The sequence below is a fragment of the Capra hircus genome, chromosome 15 (genome assembly GCF_001704415.2).
Source record: "Capra hircus breed San Clemente chromosome 15, ASM170441v1, whole genome shotgun sequence".
Lineage (NCBI taxonomy): Eukaryota > Metazoa > Chordata > Mammalia > Artiodactyla > Bovidae > Capra > Capra hircus.
The window spans coordinates 58,108,045-58,135,387 of record NC_030822.1 but is presented as its reverse complement, the minus strand read 5'-3'; the positions used below and the strand labels follow the sequence as shown (position 1 = coordinate 58,135,387).

At 50.7% G+C, this 27,343-nt stretch overlaps 1 protein-coding gene across 1 annotated transcript in view; it reads right to left on the bottom strand.

Annotated features, from left to right (window-relative positions):
- Positions 1-27,343, bottom strand: part of TMPRSS5 (transmembrane protease, serine 5) — a 39,120-nt gene that overhangs the window by 8,930 nt on the left and 2,847 nt on the right. The window contains 9 exon segments of the mRNA XM_018058925.1: positions 20,134-20,289; positions 20,558-20,627; positions 20,629-20,670; positions 20,672-20,696; positions 21,115-21,213; positions 23,032-23,259; positions 25,444-25,487; positions 26,744-26,857; positions 27,203-27,341. Coding sequence (XP_017914414.1) covers positions 20,134-20,289; positions 20,558-20,627; positions 20,629-20,670; positions 20,672-20,696; positions 21,115-21,213; positions 23,032-23,259; positions 25,444-25,487; positions 26,744-26,857; positions 27,203-27,341 — 917 coding nt within the window.

Genomic DNA, 27,343 nt, shown 5'->3' with positions numbered 1-27,343 from the left:
GAGTTGCAGGAGAAAACTGGCTTTGCTTTGATGTTTTGCCAGCTCTCTCTCTCCTGCTCTAATGGTCTCAGCTGTTCTGCCAAAGCTTTAGACTTATTTGTGTTTCCTTGCATTTTGGCTCGGGGTGTTTGAGCAGTAATACCCAGACTTTGGTTGGGATTTCTGAAAAACACTGTATCTGATATGAAAAACAGGAGATTTGGGGGGTGGAGTGGGATCTATCTCACTTCTAAGCAGAGTCTAGGATGCTGAGTCATTTGATTTTAGCATTGTTATGGTTAGATGAAATGTGTCTATCCAAGCTCCCTTCTCCCCTCTGAGTCCTTCCAGAATGCCCAGAACTTCCGAAGGGGTGTAGTCAGCCTCGGGGGAAGGAGTTGAGCCCACTCCCTACTGCCAAGCCCTCCGCAGCCTTCCCCATAGAATCTCTGGAGTCGCTGGATGATACAAAAAAACTTTTGGAGAAACTCTTAATGCACGCAAGGAAGCAGCCCCATAGTCCCGCAAAGAGTACAGACCACTAAGGTCTACTCAGGGAGTGCCAACCCCACACCAGAAACATTTCAGCCTTACCTACATGGGCTCCCAGAGTCTGATTTCCAGCTGCTCCACCAAGGCTGTTTCCTATAATGAAAACACCTCACCCCTAGGAAGTCCACATCAGAATGTGTCAATTTCCCTTCCAATCTCCTCTTCCCGTGGTCTGCCCAACTTAAGAAGGATGTTCCCATTCTCCAGGTGCTCAAGTTAGAAACCCAGCATATCTCAGGGTTTGTATACATTGCCACCCATCCTTCTACATCCTTCCCCCTCATCCATTCTTTCACCAAGCCTAGAATATTCTATCTCCAAAATATATCTCTCTGAAAAAACCAAAAACACTAATTTGAAAAGATATGTGCACCCTAATGTTCATAGCATCATTATTATTTACAACCGCCAATACATAGAAGCAATTTAAGTGTCCTTCAACAGATGAACGGATAAAGAAGATGTGGTGTGCATGTCTGTGCTGTCACTTCCGTCATGTCCAACTCTCTGTAACCCTACGGACTATAGCCTGCCAGCCTCCTCTGTCCATGGGATTGTCCAGGCAAGAACACTGAAGTGTGTTGCCTTACCCTCCTCCCAGGATCTTCCCTACTCAGGGGTCAAACTTGAGTCTCTTACGTCTCCTGCACTGGCAGGTGAGTTCTTTACCTTTAGTGCCACCTGGGAAGGCCAAAGAAGACGTGGTACGTATATACAATGGAATACTCTTCAGCCATAAAAAGAATGAAATTTTTCCCATTTGCACCAACCTGGATGGACTTGGAGGGCATCATGCTACTTGAAGTCAGACAGAGAAAGACAAACACTATACGATATCACTTGTATGTGGAATCTAAAAAATACAACAAACTAGTGTATATAACCAAAAAGCAGCGCACACACACGGAGAACAAACTAGTGGTGACCAATGGGGAAAGCGAAGGGGGAGGGGCAATATAGGGGTAGTGGAGTCAGAGGCACAAACTATAGGTCTAAGGTATAACTATAAGGTTATAAACTAAGGTGTAATGATAAGGTACAGCTATAAGCTCCAAGGACATATGGTACAGAATGAGTAATATACTGTATGTGTGTTCAGCTGCTTCAGTCATTTCCAACTGTTTGAGACTACACGGACTGTAGCCTGCCACGTTCCTCTGTTGATGGGAAGAATATTGCAGTGAGCTGCCATGCTCTTCTCCAGGGGATCTTCCTGCCCAGGGATCAAACCCAAGTCTCCTGCGTCTCCTGCATTGCAGGCAGATTCGTTACTTCTGAGCCACTGCTGCTGCTGCTGCTGCTAAGTCGCTTCAGTCGTGTCCGACTCTGTGTGACCCCATAGACGGCAGCCCACCAGGCTCCCCCGTCCCTGGGATTCTCCAGGCAAGAACACTGGAGTGGATTGCCATTTCCTTCTCATATATATATATATATATATATATATATATATATAATCTATAGTGTCCCAAGTGACCCCCTCCAGAGTCAGCGAGGCCCAGAGGTTAAAACACCAGAAAATGAAAAGGGATGATTAATACAAGTGCCAGTTTATTTATCCGCACCCTGGGTGCCTGGCACAGAGCAGCAGTTCAGTGGCTGCTCATGGAAACTAAAGAAGAACAGCACAATAAAAGCCTTTATGTCTCTGAAGGATCAAAACTGGGAGTGGGAGGTGTTGATCAGATTGTGTCTGTTCTGGACAGTCTGCAAAGAATAAGCTGAGGGACAGGTGGCAAGAAAGGGAGTGGTCTGGGAAGGGATGAAGTCTCTTTAGAGACAGTGTTTTAAGAGAGGGGCAATTTCAGTGGACAATTTCCATTTCAGGTGGTAAAGACTGTGCAGGAGACATGGGAGAAGCAGGTTCAATCCCTGGGTCAGGAAGATCCCTGGGAGAAGGAATGGCAACCCACTCCAGTAAACTTGTCTGGGAAATTCCATGGACACAGGAGCCTGGCAGACAGCAGTCCACGGGGTCACAAAGAGGCAGACACAACAGGGCACACATGCTCGCAACTCAGGGACCTTAAGTTCCTCGGGGACCTTAAGTTCCTCAGGGACCTCACCACTAGGAAATAAATGGGACAGCAAGGGACCTGGGAGGGCTCCTTCACAACAGCAGGGAGCCAAGCCTGCTGAGCAGAACCCACAGGGCCTCCCAAGGTCCACATGGACCCTTCATCTCCTCCTGCATTTACCAACACCACCTCCCTCCTCCATCCAACGCCCGAGATTCTGGCTGGAGCTTCTGCAGAGAACTGACCCACGGCTGCCCTCCTCTTGAGCCAGAGCGCCTTCCGTTGTTCCCTAGCGTTTGGTGGGCTGCCCAGGCCTTCAGTTGAAAAATTACTTCTTTTCTTGTGCTGGCACAAAAGTTTTGCCTCTTAGATGGATCTTTCCCCACTCTTTCCCACAACGATCAGAGCAGACTCTGAAAGAAACTGTCAATGACTTCCTCCTTGGTTGAATAGTGAGATCTTCATTGTTCAAGACCAGAATGTCTGTCTACACATCACCAACATTCTCCCCAAGATCCCCAGGGGTGCAAGTTCCAGAAGAGAGGAGGGACCGCCCTGGGCAGTTTAACGCTGATAGAATTGTCATCCTAAAGATCCATGTGCAAACCTGTCCCTGACAGTGACAAAGGGCTTCTGTACATCTGTTCTCATCTTATGTGCATGGTCCTACAAGGGAACGGGGAGTGCCATGCGGGAAACTGAGGCCCAGAACAGTCAAAAGACTTGTCCAAGGTCAGAGCAAGGACTGAGAGCATCTGAGTCCTGAGGGGACCATTCTGGCCCAGGCCCTGCTGGGAGGTACCATGCCACCTGCTCCCAGGCTTCAGGAAAGAGGTGAGCTTCTGGCCTTCTGCTCAGGAGGCAGGGGTAATGCAAAGAACACATTGCATTTGGGGGTTTGGGACCCCCCCCCACACACACACACAAAATGTGTACTTGAACCCTGTCCCTATACCTCACCAGCTGTGTGATCTTTGGGACCCCCTCCCACACACACAAAATGTGTACTTGAACCCTGTCCCTACACCTCACCAGCTGTGTGATCTTGGATGTGTCGCTTGGCCTCTCTGAGCCTATTTCCCCATTTAGACAGAAAAGAACAGATGGTCCCCTGGCAGGGTTTTTGTAAGGATTCAGTGAACCAATGTAGTTAACATGCACGGTTCAAGTGCTTGTTACAAAGGAGGTGTTCCCAAAGCTCTGGTTCCCTCCGTGCTCTTCTGGGCCAAGGGTGATGGTCTGGCCACTGGGAAAGAGGGCCACACACTCAATTCACAGAGCTGTGGTTAGGTTGGAACCAGTTCCTTGCTTGTAGAGAAGCCTGAGCTCAGTGTGACTTAGGGAACCACCCCCTTGAGTTTTCTGGGCTCTGAATCAGGGGTGCTCAACCTCTGCATACAATGCTCAGACTAAGCCCGGGAGTGGGTGCCTCACACGGGAAACTGCAGAAGCCCTCAAGGGTCACTGGGCATCCTGACTTGCATCCACTTGGGTGCGCAGGGGCACCAGGGGGCGGAGGGGCTGCTGACCTTCACAGCGACAAACCCAGGAGCTTAGTCAGCTTCCCCGCACCTTCCTGACCCCCCTTAACAGCCCTTTCCCCCTCTACTCCCCAAGAACTCATTAAGCCCTTCCTTGATGCTATTCTCCTCCTCTGGCATGAACACCAGAGATAACAAGCTTCATAAAATTGCTCCCAGCAGGAGATTCCTTTCGTTAACCCTGAAATAAACTCTTTCCAACTTCAAGGTGTGGTGGCCACTCTGAGACCTTGGCAAACAGGTCAGCTGCCACCTGGACTGTGACCTGATTCCAGAAGGCGCTGGTCCTGCTGATCCGTGCAGCTCTGTGTTTACTTGGTGTCTTCATTTATTCAGTCTGTTCAGCTTAGCTTTCATTCTCGAGAAAATCCAGCCTGGCCTTGTGGGATCTTCCCGTAATAGACTGAGCTTGCAATGGCTGCCCCCACCCCCCAACACACACACACACATTCTGCCGTTTCCTATCAATTTAGTTGCTTTGTCGATTCGCTTTCATTCCAGGCTCCTCTAGAGCATTTCAACCCCCTATCTTTGGAGGAACCTTAATGGGCTGTTTCTCATTACTTGGAAGGACCAAGACCAGAAGAAAAAAAAGAGCAGTGCAGAGGATCCAGGAGCCAGGACCACGTTGTACCCACAGCCTCAGGATCCCACCAGTTCTCTGCACCGAGTCTGTCCCACCCTTTTGTATCTTGGATCATGCAATTAAAAGTTAAACAGAGACTTCCTGGCTCACAGACCCACTAGGACAGTTTACTGACTTCATGATCCATAATACTTTCTGATAGCCTCGTGAATCCAGACCAGGGAGGGCTCAAGCCCAGTTCCAAAAAAGCACACTGCGAAAAAGTTCAGGGCTTCCCTGGTGGCTCAGGGATAGAGAAAATGCCTGCCAATGCAGGAGACACAGGTTAGATCCCTGATCTGGGAAGATCCCACATGCCGGGGAGCAACTAAGCCTGTGCGCCACAACTATTGAGCCTGTGCTCTAGAGCCGGGGAACCACAGCTCCTGAGCCTGAGTGCCTAAAGCCTGCACTCCTCAACAAAAGAAGCCTCTGCAATGAGAAGCCTGCGCCCTGCAACTATAGAGTGGCCCCCACTCGCCACAACTAAAGAAAAGCCTGCACAGCGTGGAAGACTCAGCACAGCCCCCCAAAAAATCTTATTCCATAATAAAAAATAGTATCTATACCTTTAAAAAAGAGTTCACACATATGTTGAATCCTCCTCTCCAGTTGTACTGTGTGTCGCAAATCATCAGAGGAACACACTTTCTATGACTAACACTGAGGGTATTAGTAGGGAAAATTAAGAAATGCTATATTGATTCCCAATGATAAGATAGTTGACCTCAGAGGTCTCATGTGAATTCTTATCTTCAAGAGACATTAAGGGGCATGGTGATTCAAATCCCAGCCCCATCACTTACTAGCTGTGTGATTTTGGGCAAGGAGATGCTTAACCTCCTACTGCCTCAATATTCTCATCTATAAAATGGTGATAATAATAGCAGTTGTCTCACAGGGTTATTGCAAAGATTTTAAATGTCAGTGCATACAAAGTGCATCAACCTGTGCCCAGCACACAGTAGGTACTCAGTAACTGGAGTTGCTGCCAGTCACCTGTTGGTGGGCTTTTTGTAGTCCAAGGAATCTCCAGGAGTGTACACGGGATGGATACAAGGTCTCTCAATAGCCTGACAGTTTGCTGGGCTCTCCCAAAGCCCACAGATCAGAGACCAAGGTTACACAAACGCTACATGCTGTCCATGGGAAAGAGAGACCCCGTGTAGCTACCCCTGCACACGTGCGCGCGCACACACACACACACATACTCCTGCCAGTTTTGAGAGAAGTCTGTCTATGCCCACACTGAAGAACTGGGTGTTAGTGCAACCCTAAGTGTTCAACTTTGGCTACGGTGAGGGTCACTTTGTGTCCCCCAGGGAATGACCAACACACACAAGTCAAGCAACACCCTTCACTCTCAAGGGAGGAATGATCTCATGTCTCTTCAGTTTTCATATGTGACTCAAGATTTCTTAAATAACCAATTTAAATTTCATTTGCATGCATGACTGCTCAGTCACTTCAGTCATATCTGACTCTTTTCGACCCCATGGACCATAGCCCACCAGGCTCCTCTGTCCATGAGATTCTCCAGGCAAGAATACTGGAGTGGGTTGCCATGCTCTCCTCCAGGGAATGTCCTCAACTCAGGGATCAAACCTGCGTCTCCTGCATTGCAGGTGGATTGTTTACCCACTGAGCCATCTGGGAAGCGCGAAATTTCATTTAAAATATATTAAAACCATATAAAGCAAAATGAGAATGTGATATGCCCATCACATTGGGGTACATGGAGAACACCAGCCCATTTACTTAGGATGCCAAAATTTCTCCTTGCTACACAGGGCTTTGAGTTAAGTTTTCCCTTCTTAATTAGAGACTGTCCTGAGACTAAAAGTCAAGCTGTGGAAAACCTATTTCTACTCACAACTGCTTAACTGTGAAAATCAAGATTTCTTGGTGCTATAAGACTGTTATGGACTAAATGTTTGTGTTCCCTCAAAACTTACATGTTGAAGGCCTAATCCCCAATGTAATGGCCTTTGGAAGGTGCTTAGGTTTAGATAAAGTAACAAGGATAGGGCCTCCTGATGGAATTGGTGTCCTTCCTGTTAAGTGGCTAAGTCTTATATGACTCTTTGCGACCCCACGGACTGCAGCACACCAGGCTCCTCTGTCCTCCATTGTCTCCTGGAGTTTTTTCAAATCCATGTCCATTGAGTCAGTGATGCTATCTCATCATCTCATCCTCTGGTGCCACCTTCTCCTTTTGCCTTCAGCAAGAGGCATGCAAACTCTTAGTTGCAGCCTATGGGATCTAGTTCCTTGACCAGGGATCAAACCCAGGCCCCCTGCATTGGAATCATGGAGCCTTAGCCTTCTTACTACCAGGGAAGTCCCTTGGTGTCCTCAGAAGAAGAGAAACTAGAGCTTTCTCTCTCTCTCCATCATGTGAGGACACAGTGAGAAGATGGCCATTTGCAAGCCAGGATGAGAGGTCTCACTGGAAACCAAACCCTTCTAAGGCCTCAATCTTGGGACTTTCCGTCCAGAAGTGTGAGAAAATTAATTTATGTCATTTAAGCCACCTAGTCTATAGTATTTTGTTATGGTAGCCTAAGTGAAGATATTTTAACTAATTAAATCGTAATTAAAGTATGTTTAATACCATTTTAGGCACATGGAGACCATCAGCCTATTAGAATACAAAATTAACACATTTTTATGCAAGTCTCTGAGCGAAGTTTTCCCCTTTTAATTAAAGAGTCTACTGAGACTAAAAGTCAAGTTGTGAAAAACCCATTGCTATTATCCACTACTTAAATGTGTAAGTCTGGAGAAGGAAATGGCAACCCACTCCAGTATTCTTGCCTGACGAATCCCATGGACAGGGGAGCCTGGTGGGCTATAGTCCAAAAGGTTGCAAAGAGTCAGACATGACTGAACAGCTAAGCAGGCACCCAAATGTGTAAGTCAGGACTTCCTGGTGCTTTGCAACCGAATCAAACCCTGGGAGCAAAATGAGTCTGGAAACTGATATTACTCTGCAATCTGATGCCATGGTCCCTGACTAAAAATTCCTATGCTCATCAAAAGGATGTTATCAGTCACACTGATTTTATACTAAGTAGGTAACACCAATTTGGGATATAAACGCATACTAACAAAACACTGCTTTTGCCTCATATATTTAAGGGTCCCAAATAAAGACTTTATCTTTAGAAGAAGTTTGGAGTCCAACTCAGTTGGTTATAATGGGGTGCCAGTGCACCCTCAGAGCCCCCTGCATGCCTCTTCCAGAGCAGCCTCTCCATCACGCATTCACAGGTTCTCACAAGATTTGACTACAAGTCGCCCCAGCTTTAACACTTTCAGGCTCCTCCCCATCTCCCACAGAACAAAGTGAGGACTCCTTGGCTCTTCCCCACGTAGTGTTCACTGGCATCAGACCTGCTCCTGCTCCGTCACCGTAGGACCACTTGCACAGAACCACTTGGCATTGCCCAGAAATATCAGGTATTTCACACACTTCCCTTGTCCCAAGATGCCCCCATTCTCTCTTCCCTTCCCAGTCACATCCCCTCAGTCCTGCCCCAGTTCAGCTAACATCTCTTCAGTCCAGGTCCAACTCAAGCGGAATCCCCTACCCAACGCCATGCTCAATCCAGGCTCCTTATTCCTGACCCTGTCCTGAGAGGACTGGTGCACATCTCCAAGTGCACACATGACCTCAAGCTTCTATTGGAATCAGTTCAGTTCAGTTCAATCGCTCAGTCATGTCCGACTCTTTGCGACCCCATGAATCGCAGCATGCCAGGCCTCCCTGTTCATCACCAACTCCCAGAGTTCACTCAGACTCACGTCCATAGAGTCAGTGATGCCATCCAGCCATCTCATCCTCTGTCGCCCCCTTCTCCTCCTGCTCTCAATCCCTCCCAGCATCAGAGACTTCCAATGAGTCAACTCTTCACATGAGGTGGCCAAAGTACTGGAGCTTCAGCTTTAGCATCATTCCTCCAAAGAAATCCAGAGCTGATCTCCTTCAGAATGGACTGGTTGGATCTCCTTGCAGTCCAAGGGACTCTCAAGAGTCTTCTCCAACACCACAGTACAAACGCATTAATTCTTCGGTGCTCAGCCTTCTTCACAGTCCAACTCTCACATCCATACATGACCACTGGAAAAACCATAGCCTTGATTAGACGGACCTTTGTTGGCAAAGTAATACCTCTGGCTTTTGAATATGCTCTCTAAGTTGGTCATAACTTTCCTTCCAAGGAGTAAGCATCTTTTAATTTCATGGCTGCAATCACCATCTGCAGTGATTCTGGAGCCCAAACAAATAAAGTCTGACACTGTTTCCACTGTTTCCCCATCTATTTCCCATGAAGTGATGGGACCAGATGCCATGATCTTCGTTTTCTGAATGTTGAGCTTTAAGCCAACTTTTTTACTCTCCTCTTTCACTTTCATCAAGAGGCTTTTTAGTTCCTCTTCACTTTCTGCCATAAGGGTGGTGTCATCTGCATATCTGAGGTTATTGATATTTCTCCTGGCAATCTTGATTCCAGCTTGTGTTTCTTCCAGTCCAGCGTTTCTCATGATGTACTCTGCATATAAGTTAAATAAGCAGGGTGACCATATATAGCCTTCATGTACTCTTTTTCCTATTTGGAACCAGTCTGTTGTTCCATGTCCAGTCCTAACTGTTGCTTCCTGACCTGCATATAGGTTTCTCAAGAGGCACGTCAGGTGCTCTGGTATTCCCATTTCTTTCAGAATTTTCCACAGCTTATTGTGATCCACACAGTCAAAGGCTCTATTGGAATAGTGAGATATTTATCTTTATTACATCCAGCACACAACAGGCATTCAATAACAGTGAAGGAAAGGAAGACAGGGAGGGAAGAGGAAAGGGAAGAGGAGAGAAGAGAGAGAGGAAGGCATGGTCAGAAGCCAGCAGGGGAGATGCTGAGACAAGCCAGGCACAGAACTAAAGGCAGGCGTCAAACTGCAGGCAGCCTCCAGAGCCCGGCTGGCCTGGCTCCTACAGGCATGGGAAAGCCCTTCCATGCTGAGCTGTGTTCTGGACTGCTACCTGTGTGACTACAATGCTACTCACTCTTTCAAGATAATAATACCTTTGATATCATTTCAGGTATAAGACAATAAATCTTTTAAGGCAGTATTACTTCTATCATACAGACAAGGAAACTGAGACTCAGGAACATAAAGTGATGGGAAAGGGTTAGCATTCAGGATTCCAAGAGGAGCCTGATCTGACTCCCCCCACCCAGACACCCCCCCCTCCTTTACCCACCATTGTGTTCATGTGTACATTGGGAGCACACACACACTACGGCCAGGCATGGGCATTGGGGGTGAGGGGGGCAGGGAGAGAGCTCACCTTTCCTAATGAGAATATGACTCAACCAAGGCGAGCTAGCCACACTGTGATTTCTGAGGCAGTATTTCGTCTCGAGCTTTTCATTCTCACAAATACGTTGGCATGGAAACCACACGTCTGTGGTTACAATCAAAACACTATTAGCCTCCGCTGGTTTTCTTGAAAGCTTACATACTAAGATAGTAGGAAAATTTCTACATTTACCATATCATTTCTTTCTTGGCAATAAGCATCTATCTATAAAGGTTGTAAGGTAGTTATAGCAAATTCTTTCCAAATGTTCCATATTTGTGTTGTTTAGCAGATAATAATTATGACCTGTTTTTAGTGAGTGTCTCCAACTAGATCACAAACCCCTTGAAGGTAGTGCTTCTTTATTCAATTCTGGGTACTCTAGGCTTAGAGGGGACATAGTACCAAGATGACCTTCAATAAATGGGGTTTGACTGAATAGATGTGACTTCTGGCAGGTTTGCCACTACAGGTTGGGAACAGTAACCTTTCACATTTGCCTAGCTCTTCACAATCTCCAGAGCATTCTCTTTATTTTACTGGTATTCCCATTTGCCCTGTGAGTTTCACAGGACATATTTTATTAGTCCCGTTACTTAGAGGAGAAAATAGAAACTCAGCAAGGACCAGTGACAGCTGGGCTTGGTTAACAAGCCACAGATTAGGACCCAGACTTCAGGGCTCCGGGGCCAGCACGCTTCTCCCCTCCCGCCCAGCCTCTTCTAAATGCTTCCCACACACGGTAAGAGGATTGCCAGGGCCACAGGCTGCACGGCAGGCTGGAGCGCCCCGGGCTGCTCTGGTGTTGATTACACTGGTCTGTGAGTGTGTCCTGTGGTGATTTGGTTTTCTACTAGTCTGCCTGTGCTCCTGCCCAGTCGTGTCCAACTCTTTGCAACGCCATGGACCACAGCCCATCAGGCTCCTCCATCCCCAGGAGTTTCCAGGCAAGAAGACTGGAGTGGGTTGCCATCCCCTTCTCCAGGGGATCTTCCTGACCCAGAGACAAACTCATGTCTCCTGCATTGGCAGACAGATTCCTTACCGCTGAGCCACCCGGGCTCCCCATGAGTCTGCTGGGGTGCCATAACAGAAAACCAAGACTGGGTGGCTCAAAAAACAAATCTATTTCTCACAGTCCTGGAGCCTGGAAGTCCAAGATCAAGACGCCATCATCCGGGTGGGTTTCTGGTGGGAACTCCCCTCCTGGAGGGCGGACGGCCACCTCCTCGCTGCATCCTCACATGGCCTCTGCTCCATGTGGATAAGAAAAGCAGAGAGAGCTCCAGTGTCTCTTCCTCTTCTTCTAAGGACGCCAATCCTATGGGATCAGGGCCCCACCCTTCAGTTCAGTTCAGTTGCGTCCGACTCTTTGCGACCCCATGAATCACAGCACGTCAGGCCTCCCTGTCCATCACCAACTCCTGGAGTTCACTCAGACTCATGTCCATCAAGTCAGTGATGCCATCCAGCCATCTCATCCTCTGTCATCCCCTTCTCCTCCTGCCCCCAATCCCTCCCAGCATCAGAGTCTTTTCCAATGAGTCAGCTCCTCACATGAGGTGGCCAAAGTACTGGAGTTTCAGCTTTAGCATCATTCCCTCCAAAGAAATCCCAGGGCTGATCTCCTTGCAGTCCAAGGGACTCTCAAGAGTCTTCTCCAACACCACAGTTCAAAAGCATCAATTCTTCGGCGCTCAGCCTTCTTCATAGTCCAGCTCTCACATCCATACATGACTACTGGAAAAACCATAGCCTTGACTAGATGGACCTTAGTTGGCAAAGCAATCTCTCTGCTTTTGAATGTGCTATCTAGGTTGGTCATAACTTCCCCCTAAAGGCCCTTCTCCAAATACAGTCACCCAGAGGCTTAGGGCTTCAACACACTGGGAACAGGGAAATGACACAATGCAGTCCAGGGCTGGTTTAATTCAGATCTTTCCAATGCACATGCAGATCCATATCCCCTTTCCTCTCCCACTGCCTTTCCTTGACCCTATATATCTATTTTTCCTAATTAGCTTTGACTCTCCTCAGTTTTTATTGAATTCTGTAGGAGAGTTCTGGAGCACAAGCTATTTGTACACTAGTCTTTTTCTCCACATTTATCTCAATTAATTTCTGAGAGACCTCATGAATGGGAATCCTGAAGAATCACTCTGGGTATTTTTCTACCAGGTAGGAGGAGCCCAGGGACCACCGTGGGGGCCGGGCTGATGAAAGTGGGGTTCCCTGAAATGTGGCCGGGGTGCCCTGCTTCAGTACTTCTGAGGAGTGGGGGTGCACAGGGAGGCCATCCCCTTCTGGTATCTTTTTTCTGCCTCGATTAACGGATAGGCATGAATTTCAACTCCCATGGAGACTGGACCAGAGAAGTCCTCTCTGACACTGACCATGGATGGGGGCAATAAAAGAGGTGGGGGCCCTTCATCAGGAAACTGCCCAGAATCAGATCTTCCTCTTCAGGGTTGGGGGGTTTATCCAGCCGAGGCCTCCCCAGGCTCCTCACATTTCTCCCCTTCCCGCTTCTCCTCTCAAGTCCCCCCAGGTTTCCCACAGAACACACGCACACATAGAGACACACAAATACACAGACACCCAGACAAAAATACACCCAGACACACCCAGATGCACACAGACATGTTCATAGATGCACACGTGCACACACTCAGAGAAAGAAACAGAGGCACACAGACCTCCAGACATACCGCCTCCCAGGGGCCACCCCCAGTCACTCAGACTCTCCTCTCTCTGCTCCCTCCCAATGCCAGAGTGGCCCATTAAAAGCGACTTGCTTCAAAAAGTGACCCATCTTTTGATGGCCCCAGGAAAGGACAGTGTCATCAAGACACTCTTGTATAGCCATGGACATGCATGCAAAGGCCTTCCCTGGTGGCTGAGACGGTAAAGAATCCGCTTGCCAGGCAGGAGACCCAGGTTCACTCCCTGGATTGGGAAGATCCCTGGGAAAGGGGATGGCTACCCTCTCCAGTATTCTTGCCCAGAGAATATAAATCGCATGGACAGAGGAGCCTGGTGGGCTACAGTCCATGGGGTCACAAAGAGTCAGACACGACTCACACACACACACACACACACAGGTGAGAGTGGACCCTGTCCACAGCCACTTTCAGCTGAAAGTTCTAGATCCCAGGGCCAGGCCAGGCGAGGCCGTGAGGAAAGTTCATTCCCAGACACAAGGTGTGACAGACGAGCCCAGCCCTCTCTTTCAGGGTCCCCACTTGCAGAGGCCCGTCAGGTCCAGCACATGCACCCGGACTGAGAGACTCAAGGATGCAAGCTGTCTGCCCTGGGTTCCTGCAGGGGGGAGGCTGCAGAGTAGGCGGAGGGGACTCTCTGGCCCCTGCTGGTTGGAGAGTTGGTCCAAGGAGGCCCCTCCCAGCCTCACCTTCATCTTCACCCCAGGGTGCTGGCAGAAAGCCTGACAAGGCTCTGGCTGTCTCTGAGTGCCAGCCTCACCCCCACCCGCTCCCGCCTCGGATCCCCTGTACAAATACAGGGCTACTGCCAAGCGGTGGGAACAGTAAATCTTCCTCATTCTTTTATTCATGCCCTCACCTCTGCAGACAGCGTGGAGGAAAAACAAACCCCGCCAAATCCCCGCGGGCTCCCGCAGTCTGGCAGTCTCTTCTCTACTCTTCCCCAGGCCCCTCGGGAGCCACAGGCCAGGAGCAGAGAGCCACCATCTCGGATGGGGGTGTCAGCCCCCTCTCTTGACAGCCAGCTCCTGTCACAGGCAGAGCTCCGGCCCAAGCTCTGCGGACCAGACATCAGGGAGACCAAGGGAAACCCAGCCATCAGCATCCCTGGCTTCTGGGAGCGGTCCTGCTTCTGCCTCACCTTTCCCTCCTCCCCCAGACTGCAGGGCTTCTGGGCCTGGTGGGGCCAGGCTATTTATTCCAAACACTAAGCCAGATGAGGTGTGGCTGCCCTGGGTGCCAGCTGAGAGACCACTGAGAGAAAGGAGGGGCAGTCAATTGAGCTACAGACCCCACAGAAGGAGGGACTCTCTGGCCAATAGCCTCTGGGCCAGCGCAGCATCGGCTGATGTGACCATCTTTGTAAAAGAGTCCAGATCTCAAGAATTCCAAGGAGCCTTCTCCTCCTGGGCTTCTTTTAAGCTCAAACAGACCAAAGAGGGATGGGAGGAGGCTGGAGGACACTAGATCTTGCCATTTATACAGAGAAGAGGTGATGGACTTGGCGTGACTGTCCTGCTTTACCCAGAAACTGCAGATTTCTGGAGATACAGAGTGTTAAAACTGGGACAGTCCTGGGCAATCTGGGAAGATGGGGTCCCCTAACTGAGGGGCCGTGGGAAAGACTCTGCCCTCGGTGTACCTGGCACACGGCACTGGAAAGAGGATGGCTCGGACCCAGGCTTCCTGGTCATGGTTCTGCAGGCCGAGAACTTTCTTCGCTACATGGAGGAGGAAAGGCTGGAGAGCAGGGCATCCTGTGGGCAGCTCAGGAGATGCCAAGGAAAAGCAGGCTGAAGGAAAGTGTCCACAGTCTTCAGGGCAGGGAGGAAGTTCCCTCACTGTCTCTAGGGAGCTGGCACCGTGGAACCCCACCCAGAGCCTGGCGTGTCGGGGAGTAAGCTGGGGAGCCCCTGAGAAAACATGCCCTTGAGCCCTTCACCAGGGCACATAGGACAAGGGGAAAGATGGCTTTAAAATCTTCCGCCTGGGGCCTCAGCCTCCCAGGGACCCAGAGGGCAGTCGGAGCACAGCCCTGGCGTGAGCCTCAGAAGCCAGAGCAAGCTTGTTCCTTTAGATCTGTCCCAGGCAGAGGGCCCTTCTCCATGGGGGTCCCAAGTGGACGCTGTGGACAGATGGATGTCTCCAGAGGACGCTGCGGACACACAGATGTCTCTAGAGGCAACAGAGGTTTGTGTTATAGCCAGCCTGACAAGGCAGATCCCACGGAGACCCCCTTGCCCAGACCCCTTATTTGACAGATGGGAGACCAAACCCCGGGGAGGCTGAGTCACGAGCTCAGGACAGCATATTCTCAAGGGGTTAGAGATGCAGACAGGACTGTCTGCCATCAGATGCCAGAGCTTCCTCAGAAGAGAAGATGCTCAGAAGATAAGCCTAGTCCTGTGGAAGCCCTGGCCTTCCAATCACATTAGTGGAAGATGGCCCCTTCTGGAGTCACAACTCCTCTCTCCATTCTGTTTGAATCCCCAGGGTGGTCCATCCCAGTACCAACCCCAGGAGAAAACCCTCAGCAGATTTCCCTACACTGCTCAGCCCTGGGGCTTCCAGGGCACTGGAAACCTACTGTGGTTCCACGTCTCCATTTCCTGGCCTTGGAAGGTGTAAGAAACGCCAGCCTCACCTCTCAGTAGGAAGCGGCTCCCCACCTACTATAAGGAGCCTTCCTAGGGTAGAGGTATTTAAGACACAGCTTAAAGGGCCATCAACCACACTGGGCTTCAGTGAGTTTAGCAGGAAGCAGGGCCCTGGGGTGACTCAAACCCAAAGACACATTCTGGTGTGTCTAAGGAGGGAGGTGGAGAGGGATCCAGACCCAGGATGCCGAGGGAGGTGAAAGAGTGGGAGCAGGTGTGGGTGGGTTCTCTTTTGAGCAGCCAGGAGGGGCCTAAGTGTATGGTCAGGAGAAGGCAGAGGAGGGAGACAAGAGGAAACAAGGAAGAGACTCGGAAAAAGCATCTCCTGACAGCCGATACACCAGCTTTTAGCATTTATAACACTTCCAGTTTCCTCCTATTGTGGGTGAACCCAACAAGTCCAAATATAAAATGCAGCCTGACAATGACGACCCTGTATGCAAGACAGGAAAAAAGACACAGATGTGTATAACGGACTTTTGGACTCAGAGGGAGAGGGAGAGGGTGGGATGATTTGGGAGAATGGCATTCTAACATGTATACTATCATGTAAGAATTGAATCGCCAGTCTATGCCTGATGCAGGATACAGCATGCTTGGGGCTGGTGCATGGGGATGACCCAGAGAGATGTTATGGGGAGGGAGGTGGGAGGGGGGTTCATGTTTGGGAACGCATGAAAAAAAAAATGCAGCCTGAGAAATGTTCCCAAGGAATGACAGGGCTGCCCCCTTGTTCACGGCAAGTCTTCCTAGGAGAAGCAGGACTCTACAGAAAGTTTAACAACAAGAGAGCCTGCACCCCGCAGTACCCTCCAGACCCCCAAAGCACAGAGAAAGAGTAGACAAGAGCAGAGCTCTGCCCTGGCAGCTAGGAGCCCCCCTTCCTGGGAAGCCTCAGGAAGCTGCAAGCTCTCCCCAGGCAGTTGGGAAGCTGAATCCCTGGGGAGAGAGACAGGTTTCCTGCACACAGAACTGCCCTGACTTAGTCAACAACAGGCTCTTGGAGCTCCCTTAGCAATTACTGCCACTCAGCTTCATGGCTGGCCACTAATAATTTATTGCAAATGTCTCATTGCTCCAATAAGGCAGCCACTTCTCTACCTCTGAATTCCCTGCAGAGCGCAACACAGCTGGGCACCCCAGCTGGTCCTCATTAAAACCCTTCCAGTCCTGAATCTTCCCACCCTCCCTCACTCCCATCTCCAGCCCTGCTCTCTAGCAGCCGGCCCAGGACATTCACTTCTCATTTTTAAGGGCTGGATTGCCAGGTGCCAGTGCCGGAAGGGCAGATGAGAGCCTCTGAGTCTGTAGATCTGACTGGTAGCCTGGTGAAATCTGACTGGTAGCCTGGTGAAATCTACCAGGGCCATCTCTAGGCAAAGAGGGAATTGCTATTAGCAAATTCTCTAACCAGCATTCTCTTTATTGTCCTCCTGTGGAAGATACTCATTTGTAACATTTTGAGTCAGATCATGCAGAACTGACTGTAAGAACATTGCTCAGGAAGGGACTCAAGCAGGAGCCACTCAGCTTCCCTGGTTTTGATTTCCTCGCGTATAAAAAGTAGAGATAGCTATGCATTACTATGGACAGGTGACTAAACCAGCCCTCTATTCTACACTTCTGTGCAATATTGGACCATCTCGTTCATCTGTGTGCAAAACAGTGAAATGGATTTGGCATAAAAAGACTCAAGGTTCCCATCCTGGCTTTGGCCCTTATTAGCTGGTTGGTACTGGGAAGTCACTTAAATCTTTCTGAACTAATATTCTCACCTGTGAAACGGGCAAAATAATATCTCCACCACATAGATGGTGTGAGATTTAAATGAGAGACCACATGAGCAGGATTGCTAAACCGTAAAGTAGTATCCAAATGTTACTGATTATTAACAGATCATAATGATTACGGTAAATAAAAACCTTCTAAATAAGCAAATATAGGGGACGACAGAAACACAAAAAAAGACCATTGCTGATGGATTTGCTGGTAACTCTTGCCTGCCCAGGGAGACAGGCTGCCCTGGAACTGCCTCTTGAAGTGGAGCCTTAGAGCAGAGGAGTAAATGCTGATCTCAGGATGGGGGCTGGAGGTTAGGGCTCTCAGAACACAGGGTGAGGCTACCTTCCACCTGCTGGGGCCCCTCCCACGTTGCTTCTGCAATTTGGCAGCAGACTCCCAGCAACCACTTCCCCAGGTGATAATACCACAGTAAATTGTGGCCCTTACTTTCTAAGCACTTCCTGCAAAGGAAGCAGACCCTCCAGAAATGAATCTTCATTTGTACTACCCCTCAAAAAATGCTAACAAACTCATGAAAATAAGCTGTGTTATTGCTAAATGCTAATTGCATTTCCTTGGGTAAGCACCATAAAAAATTCATTGCAGTTTTTAGAAACAAGATACCAACTGCATTTTAATTGCTAGAGAGGAGAGAGTCAGGGAGAAGCTTAACCAGGAAAATGCTAACTGGGCAGAAACTCAGAAAGACATCCCCCTAAGCCAGAAAACCCAGTCCTGAAACAAGAGCTGAAGAGAGATAGGTCTTGTGGGCCACCAGACCCTCCCTGAGGGAGCCGCTGACTCAGTGGCCCTCAGACATGCAGGATCAGAGCACTTGGATATCTGTAACATTGTTTGTTGCCAATCATGACATGCAGATTGAACAAATATAGTCGCTCAGTCATGTCCAACTCTTTGTGACCCCATGGACTGTAGCCCTCCAGGCTCCTCTGTTCATGGAATTTTCCAGGCAAGAATACCGGAGTGGATTGCCATTCTCTTCTCCAGGGGATCTTCCCAACCCAAGGACCGAACCTGGGTCTCCTGCATTGGAGCCAGATTCTTTACCTTCGAAGCTACTAGGGAAGTCCTACCAAATGTAAAGAAGTACATAAATAAGCACTAGAGAGACGAGCTCCAGAGCTTTAAGAAACATGCATGGGAGGAAATTATTCGACTACCACCTTCCCGTGGGCGTGTGAGAGAGAGAAGGGGGAATGGGAGGAGGAGACGGAGACCGTACTTCGCTTTAATACCGGAAGTCCTGGACCAGTTCACAGAACTGTCATTTTAAAACCTCCCCACTGTTCCAATGCCGAGCGGAGTATTCTGACAGTGGTCTCCTGCCTTAGCGCAGCAGAGCCAGCCAGAGCCAAGTGAGAGCAGGAAGCCGGTGAGATCTACAGGGAGTTGGGAGGATCCTGGCTCCGTGGGCTGAACCTGGGCTGACCCAGTCTTGACCCCATTTGCCCAGGAGCTTCCCAGTCTGGGTCTCTGGGGAGGCACTTCCCCGGCCTGAGAGTGTGAAGAAGGCAGGCCCAGGGCAGGCTTGGGCGTCCTCCCAAAGATGCGCACAGGACCGCAGAGGGGATGGTGTAGAAGGGCAGGCTCCTCGCTGCCACTGACAGCCTCTTCCTCTCCAGCTGCTCCCCCTGCCCCAGCCCTCTGCTACCCCATCTTCCCAGCCCAGTCCCAGCTTCTCTCCCGTCCTTGAGGCACTCCACTGAGATAGAGAGACTGGAAATCAGGGCCCACGGAGACAGGCACAGTGGCCTAGAGGCTGGCCGGTGGGTGGTGACTGTCTCCTGTGCACTGAAAAGAGATCCTTCCATGCCTTCTGCATCTGGGGCTGCTTCTCCTCCATCTAGTGGACCTGCCAGAGAGCCCAGGAAACATGCTGGTGTGTAGTGAGAGGGAGAAAACTAATCAAAAGGAGTGGGGAAGGGAGTCCTGGGCTGAAAGAGAAAGGAGCTGATCCACAGCGTGGCTCCTCCCTCCATGAGCCAAGCAACTAGCATTTTAACAGACCACTTATTTTATATATATAGCTGTGTGTATATGTCCAAAAGAATCTTAAAAAGAGTGAATATATATGTCTGTATAACAGATTCACTTTGTTGTACACCCAAAACCAACACACTTCTGTAAATAACTATACTCCAAGAACAATTTTTTTAAACATCACTTAACCACTCAGCCCCTTCATTTCCACTTCTATCAAACAGGACTAGCATATCCATTTCTCTAGGGTTTTTGTAAGGTTTGAATGAGAAGATGGATACATAGGTGACCTATAAACTCTACAAAGTGTATTATCCACTACCTGCCCTGAGCCCAACTTTGCAGAAAGATGCACGCCCTGCATTCGTAAAGGACTTTATACAAATCACATGCTCTTGTTCTCTCACTTGCCTCTCCCACTGTAAGGATGAAGTGGAGAGGTTGGCTCAGGACCACACAGAATGAATTAGTTGCTGAAACCAGACTGCTAGATGCTGAGCTCTCTCCCTAGTACAGGGAGGGCAGGCGGGACCAGGGAAGAGTAATGGTCATAAATAAATGCATCGTAACACTTGGGTCACTCACTCCAAGCCTGGAGCTGGGCAGGCCTTACTCCATGTAATCTTCACATATCACAGCATATAAGATAGACTGGATGGTTATAACCAGGACACTGAATTTTACCAAGCTTAGGAACCTGGGCTACAAACTCGGGTCGATTCTTCCCGAGTGAATGCTTAAACGGATAGAATGGATTCAGCTGTCATAAGCATCACTTCCTCGCAGTCTGAAACCTTCCCCTGCCCCCCAGCAGGGCCCAGGTCCAAGGGGCGAGGGTCACGGTTTCGAGGGTTGGGTCTTTCACAAACCGGTCTTCTCCACTTGCCCCCACTCACCTGCGCCGCTGCGTCCTGAATCCAGTCCAGGAACTTGGGAACCTTGGCGTAGACTCCGGGGTGGCTGGGTTCTGCGCAGCCATGTCCCCAGCTGACCACCCCCACCAGGCGCCACATGTCCTCATCCAGGCATACCAGGGGACCCCCACTGTCCCCCTGAGGGATCCAGCCACCGGACACAGAGAAGCGGGCAGTTAAGTCCCTCCTGGTGGAGGGGCACCAGCGTGCTCCCCGCCCCCACCCCAGGCTGGGCGCTCACCTTGCACTCCAAGCCGTCCTGCTTCCAGGATGAATCCGGTCTCGCCTCAGCCCTCCTTGACCCTCACTGCGCTGCCCGCTTGCCTGGGCTCCTCCTCTGCTACCAGAGAAGACATCGGCCAGGCACCCAGCCCGAAGCCCCCGCCCCGCAGGCCCTCGGCCACACCTAGCAGGCATCCGCCCTCCCGTGGAGGTAGTCAGCACACAGTATGTGGGGCATCAGGGCCCCGCTGTACACAAGAGCTGTTGCAGAGCTGGGTGCTGAGAAGAGGGACCAGAGTCCTGGAGCACTTCGGAGCTGTGGGCTGCAGGGAGGGAGATGGGAGATGGGAGGGTCACAGATGGAGACGGGGGAGGCGGAGGCACTAGAGGGAGTTAGGGACCCCAGGGACATGGAAGCCCAGGACTCTGGCCAGGAGGGTCCATCAGACTTGGAGGGAGGGGTATGCGTCACACATACACCCTGATGCTGAGGCCCTGGCACTCCTGGGAGGCGGGGAGGGAGAAGAAATGGCCTGGTTTCGGGGGAAATACCAGTTTGTTCTCCCGGAAGGACCCTGGGGCCCCCGTCTGACCGAGGGTGATGCCAGAGGAGAAGGGGACTCGTGGTGCCCTGTGGCCAGGGAGGAGGAGGCCGCGGTGCCTCACTTCTGGGGACAGATGCCTCGCCTCCCAACCCCCACCCCCCATCCTGTGCACCGAGGGCCCTGGGAGCTGACTCACTGTGGCTGGGGTCAGTGTGGCCCCAGCCAGACACCCAGCACTCCGAGCCCCTCGGAAAATCCCGCTCTTTGGCCGGCAGGCACACGGAGCCCACGGTGTGTGCAGAGAGGCAGTGGTCCTGGGCCCCACTCAGGCTCCGCCCCTCTGCCTCCGAGCCTGGGCGCAAGGACCAAGGCCGGCCAGTCCTCCTCGCCCCTTTCTTCAAACAGTCTAGTTCCAGCTTCCCGCGTGGCTGTGCGGGCCAGGCTCTGTACCACCTGAGGGTCACCATTCACGCAGAGGACAGTGTGGAAACTGCTGTGTACCTGGCGTCCTAGGCTGGACGGGGTACACGTGATACCTCCCACCTGGGACCAATGAGGGATGGAAACTCATGCTGGGCTCTTGTACCTAACCTCTCCTAATGAGGACCGTGTTTGGATTTTCCCCAGGGTGTCTAGATCCTCTTGGGACATGGTTCCAATCCTATGGGACCCGTTCTATGGGTGAGCTTGAACCTGATTTTACAGAGCGTATAGACCTGCCATTAGATAAACACCACTTCACTGGGAGAAAGTATTTCCTCTTCGTTTCTCTTTCAGCCGCTCTGCAATGAGGAGAGAGAGACTGTCTGGGCCGCTCTGTGCCTCTCTGGACTTCCATCCTCCCCTTCTAAGCACAGAGAGAGCAGCCTGAGTCAGTAGTTCTGCAGAGCACAGTGCCAAGCTGGGACTTGAGCACTGTTTTGCTTCCAGTCTATACATTTTTGTGGTTGTTATATTCACTCTAAGTCATAAGGTCTCCAGTCTGGCGGAAACCTCAAATTTCCCTTTAAGTATATTTAAGTCAATTTAGAAGCATTAGCTGTTGAACAACAGTGCAGAGAGCACTCGCGTATGGTAGACTCTAAACAGTATAGAGCAACATATGTTGCTGGGGATTCCCCAACAGGAACCAATGGAAGGGAGGAGTGCTGAGTGTGTATGAGTGTGTGTGTGTGTGTGTGTGTGTGTGTGTGTGGTGTGAGAGTAAGCATGCAGGAGTAGGTGTGCCTGTGTACCTATGTGAGCCTTGCATGAGTGTGTGAGGGCATGCACAGGTGTGCGTGCGTGCCTGGCGCATGCATGCAGAAGACAGAGCTGGCCTTCAAGGGCAGACAACTGTGGAGGAGGCGCCCTGCCCGGGACCTGTTTGCCTCCTGAACTGGGAGAGAGTCACTTCCCTCATCTGGACACACCTGCCTCAGCTCCCCATCAGGCTTGTCATGAGGATGGGGAGGTGAAAGGGTTGTTACAAGGATGGGGGGTTGGGTGAAAGGATATTTGGTAAAGTAAGTCTTATTAACCATAACATAGTGCTACTTATTAACTGTTATCCTATTAACTACACGTGCTGTGTGCTAAGTCGCTTCAGTTGTGTCTGACTCTGCAGCCCTATGGACTGTAGCCTGCCAGGCTCCTCTGTCCATGGGATTCTCCAGGCAGGAATACTGGAGTGGGTAGCCATTCCCTCCTCCCGGGGATCTTCCTGACCCAGCGATCAAACCTGTGTCTCTCACATCTCCTGCATTGGCAGGCGGGTTCTTTACTACTAGGGCCACGTAAGAAGCCCAGCAACTATGTAGTTAACTGTCATCCATCCTAACCCAGCTGGAACCTGGCACCAGCCTAGGAACTGGGTGGAGCAGCCTGCTGGAGATGGAGTCACTGGGAAGCTCTTCTGGGGACCTCGAGGCAAATTCCACCTGCCACCCAGCTATGATAAGGGCCAGACCCTTTGCCCCCAAAAGAGCACGTGGAAGAGCTGGTGCAACCCAAGGTCCCCGTGATGCCAGAGTCCATGACAGTCCCCAAATGAAGTGACCATTGTGAGGTTCACAGCACAGGGGGTCTTAGGAACCCTCGCGGCTCCCACCCTCCACCCTCACCACAGCCTTACCTGAGAAGTGTAGTGGGGTGTGGAGCTGCAGGAGGGCCACGTCATAGTCGTGGTTCTGGGCGCTGTACAGAGGGTGGGTGATGATTCGCTCCACCACAGCCCCCTGGTGTGGCCTGACCGTTCTGTGGCTGACCAGCCCTGCATGGACCCGCCAGCTGGACAGGCAGGACAGCCTGAAACTGCACACGGAGGCCGCACTGAGCCCGGGGGAAGGAGAGGCAGGAGATGCTGACATGGGTGAGGTGGCAGGTGGAAGAAGCCACCAGAGAGGCTGTTAGTGGGGTCCCATCACCGGGCTGCAAGTTCCCAGGACCCAAGCCTTTTCAAATCTGCCCCAGCATTTGGTAAGACACTGGGCATGCAGTAGGTGCTTAATAAATGCTCAGGCCCTGATGGATTGAGAAGTGAGACGCCATGGTCATCGGCCACTACTGCCTCCCTCCAGCATAACACCCTCCAGGTTTTGCAACAGATAAGGAAGTGATCACTAATCTAGAGCCAGACATCCTGGAATGTGAAGTCAAGTGAGCCTTAGAAAGCATCACTATGAACAAAGGTAGTGGAGGTGATGGAATTCCAGTTGAGCTCTTTCAAATCCTGAAAGATGATGCTGTGAAAGTGCTGCACTCAATATGCCAGCAAGTTTGGAAAACTCAGCAGTGGCCACAGGACTGGAAAAGGTCAGTTTTCATTCGAATTCCAAAGAAAGGCAATGCCAAAGAATGCTCAAACTACCACACAATTGCACTCATCTCACATGCTAGTAAAGTAATGCTCAAAATTCTCCAAGCCAGGCTTCAGCAATACGTGAACCATGAACTTCCTGATGTTCCAGCTGGTTTTAGAAAAGGCACAGGAACCAGAGATCAAATTGCCAACATCTGCTGGATCGTGGAAAAAGCAAGAGAGTTCCAGAAAAACATCTATTTCTGCTTTATTGACTATGCCAAAGCCTTTGACTGTGTGGATCACAAGAAACTGTGGAAAATTCTGAAAGAGATGGGAATACCAGGCCACCTAACCTGCCTCTTGAGAAATCTGTATGCAGGTCAGGAAGCAACAGTTAGAACTGGACATGGAACAACAGACTGGGTCCAAATAGGAAAAGGAGTACGTCAAGGCTGTATATTGTCACCCTGCTTATTTAACTTATATGCAAAGTACATCATGAGAAACACTGGACTGGAAGAAACACAAGCTGGAATCAGGATTTCCGGGAGAAATATCAATAACCTCAGATATGCAGATGACACCACCCTTATGGCAGAAAGTGAAGAGGAGCTAAAAAGCCTCTTGATGAAAGTGAAAGAGGAGAGTGACAAAGTTGGCTTAAAGCTCAACATTCAGAAAACGAAGATCATGGCATCCGGTCCCATCACTTCATGGGAAATAGATGGAGAAACAGTAGAAACAGTGTCAGACTTTATTTTGGGGGGCTCCAAAATCGCTGCAGATGGTGATTGCAGCCATGAAATTAAAAGATGCTTACTCCTTGGAAGAAAAGTTATAACCAACCTAGATAGTATATTCAAAAGCAGAGACATTACTATGCCAACTAAGGTCCGTCTAGTCAAGGCTATGGTTTTTCCTGTGATCATGTATGGATGTGAGAATTGGACTGTGAAGAAGGCTGAGCACCGAAGAATTGATGCTTTTGAACTGTGGTGTTGGAGTCCCTTGGACTGCAAGGAGATCCAACCAGTCCATTCTGAAGGAGATCAGCCCTGGGATTTCTTTGGAAGGAATGATGCTAAAGCTGAAACTCCAGTACTTTGGCCACCTGATGCGAAGAGTTGACTCATTGGAAAAGACTCTGATGCTGGGAGGGATTGGGGGCAGGAGGAAAAGGGGACGACAGAGGATGAGATGGCTGGATGGCATCATTGACTCGATGGAAGTGAGTCTGAGTGAACTCCGGGAGATGGTGATGGACAGGGAGGCCTGGTGTGCTGCGATTCATGGGGTCGCAAAGAGTCGGACATGACTGAGCGACTGAACTGAACTGAAGATGACACGTGAAGATGGCTAGATGACTGGGAAGATGGGAGAAAGGAACTCCACACACTGTCTCCTACTTGGCCCCTAGTTCCTTGCCCTCCTTAGATTCTGGAAGCTGCTTCTCCCCCTTTGGTATGCTCCGTAAGAAGGGAGGGTGTGTCAGAGGCTAGGGCGGGGAGTAAGGTAAGGAGGTCACCTGCCCAGATCAGCAGCTGGTGGGGGACAGAACAGAGGCATCCATGGGGCGACACTCTGTTTCGGCAAAGCTGTGTCTGCAGGAAGGGCCCAGTGTGTGGGTGGGCAAGACATCCCCCCAGAAGCAGGCGAGCCTCCCACTGGGGCTCTTCCACCCCAGGGCCATGAGGGAGACCTCCTTCTCCCACCGCCTCCTTCCCAGACCCTGGGGGGACTCACCAGAGCACTTGAGAGAGACGATCTGACCAGAAGCACAGCGGTTCCTGCAAACCAGAGGCAGCACCAGCAAGGAGCTGGACAAGGACCCAGCCCAGCCCAACACCCCTTGGGGCCTGGAGGAGGGGGCGTTGTTGGGGGACAGCAGACAGGGCCACTCAGTGGCCACAGCTGTCTGCTTCCTGCACCCCCGCAAGCCTTCAGACCCCTCCTCATAGCAGGTCTCCCAGGAAGTAAGCATGCTCTGCCTGACCATTCCGGGGGTCGATGTGGGCAGAGCCCAGAATTACAAATGGAGCACTGATGGATGTAAAAATTCAGTTGTTCCCACTGAAGCCCCAGGCATGCTCAGCGTGGATAGGGGAGTGAGTGAATGGACATGGTCCTTCACCTCCTGTTCCAGCCCAAGCCGACTCCACTTAGTCCAAGCCCTCTGCCCAGCGCTGTGTACTCACAGCCCACCCTCCTCTCCCCTCCTCTTTCTTAGCATAAACCTCCGCTCCTTCTGGACCAAAGCTCTCTTCTGTTTGCTCATCTCTTGCCCCCAGCATCCAACACCTGGATCCTCAGGTGCTACTGGTTTCCCAAACCCACAGCCCTCCGGCTCTCCTGGCCGAGTCTGTCCACGGCTGTTTCCCTTTGCCTGTTCAGATATCTAAGGCGGGAGCGCTGCGTTCCCCTGATGGAGCATCAGGGGGCAGGAGCTGGGTCAGAGGGGCTAAGGTTAGACGGGAACAGTGGCTGCAGAGGTGAGAAGGCTTCAGAGCAGGGTTGAGAGGACTGCTGGAAAGTTTGAGGACGCCCACCCCCAGGATCGGGGGAAGGTCCGTTCCAGAACCCTCTCTTCTCTGCAGAGTCTCTGGGTTCCAAGCAGTCCACTATCTCTCTCCTGAGATACCAGAACCATCCAAATAAAGTGTGGCAGGGGTAAGGGGAACTAGTTTGGAGGCAAGAGCCTGATTTCAAGACATGGTTTGGCCGATTATCAGTTCTGTGACCTTGCTCAAGGCCTTTTACCTCACTGAGTCTCAGTTTCCCCATCTGTGAAATGGGAATAAGAGTACCATTTCAAATCCTCTGACAATAACACCCAATCCTGCCATTTTTGTGAGGGGCAAATAAATTATGTATAAGGGCAGAACTAGTATGAAATGAAATATTCCTCTCTGTCATCCTATCTTACGCCTCTGGTGTCCTTACCACTAGGCTCTCATGATAGGAAGATTTTTGTTGGGTTGTTCATGGAAGTGAGGAGCACCACTCAGTCTCACCCCCAAGCCCACCCCTTCCAGAGAAGCCCTACCTCGGCTGCCACACCTCCTCCAGGAAGCCTTCCAGTCTAGGAGAGAGCTGAGCAAACTCCTTGGAACTGTTGAGCCTGATGTCAGAAAGGTTCACTGCCTTGTGGTGAGTGAGTCTTGATAGGAAAGGGGAAAGAATGGGCGGAAATTGGCTTTAAATGGCAATACAAGAGACGGGGGGTTAGCATAACAGAATGTACAGGAGATACTGCACCAGGCTAGTGACTGAGCAAGACTGACAATGAATGACTTCTGCTGGGATTTATATTTTGTTGAAAAGCAAGGATCCCCAAAGGAGAGAAACAGGCTTGGGCACCATCATGCCCAGAGACCAGGAGACAACCAAAATGACCTCTTGTCATTTCCTGAGTACTCTGATGGTAGCAGGCAGGGTCTTCAGAGCCCCTCCCTGACCCACCCACCCTCCACCTTCCCCAGGCCCCAGGCCCGGCCCCAGTTACCTAAGATGTCCGAGGCTCCTGCAGACCCGCGCCCCCAGGGCAGAGCTCCAGCCTTCGTAGCAGAGCAGCATCCAGTCTGGCCGGGCCCTCAGCTGTACTTCCAGCAAGAAGTCCTCAGAAGTGTTTATTCTGAAAGATACT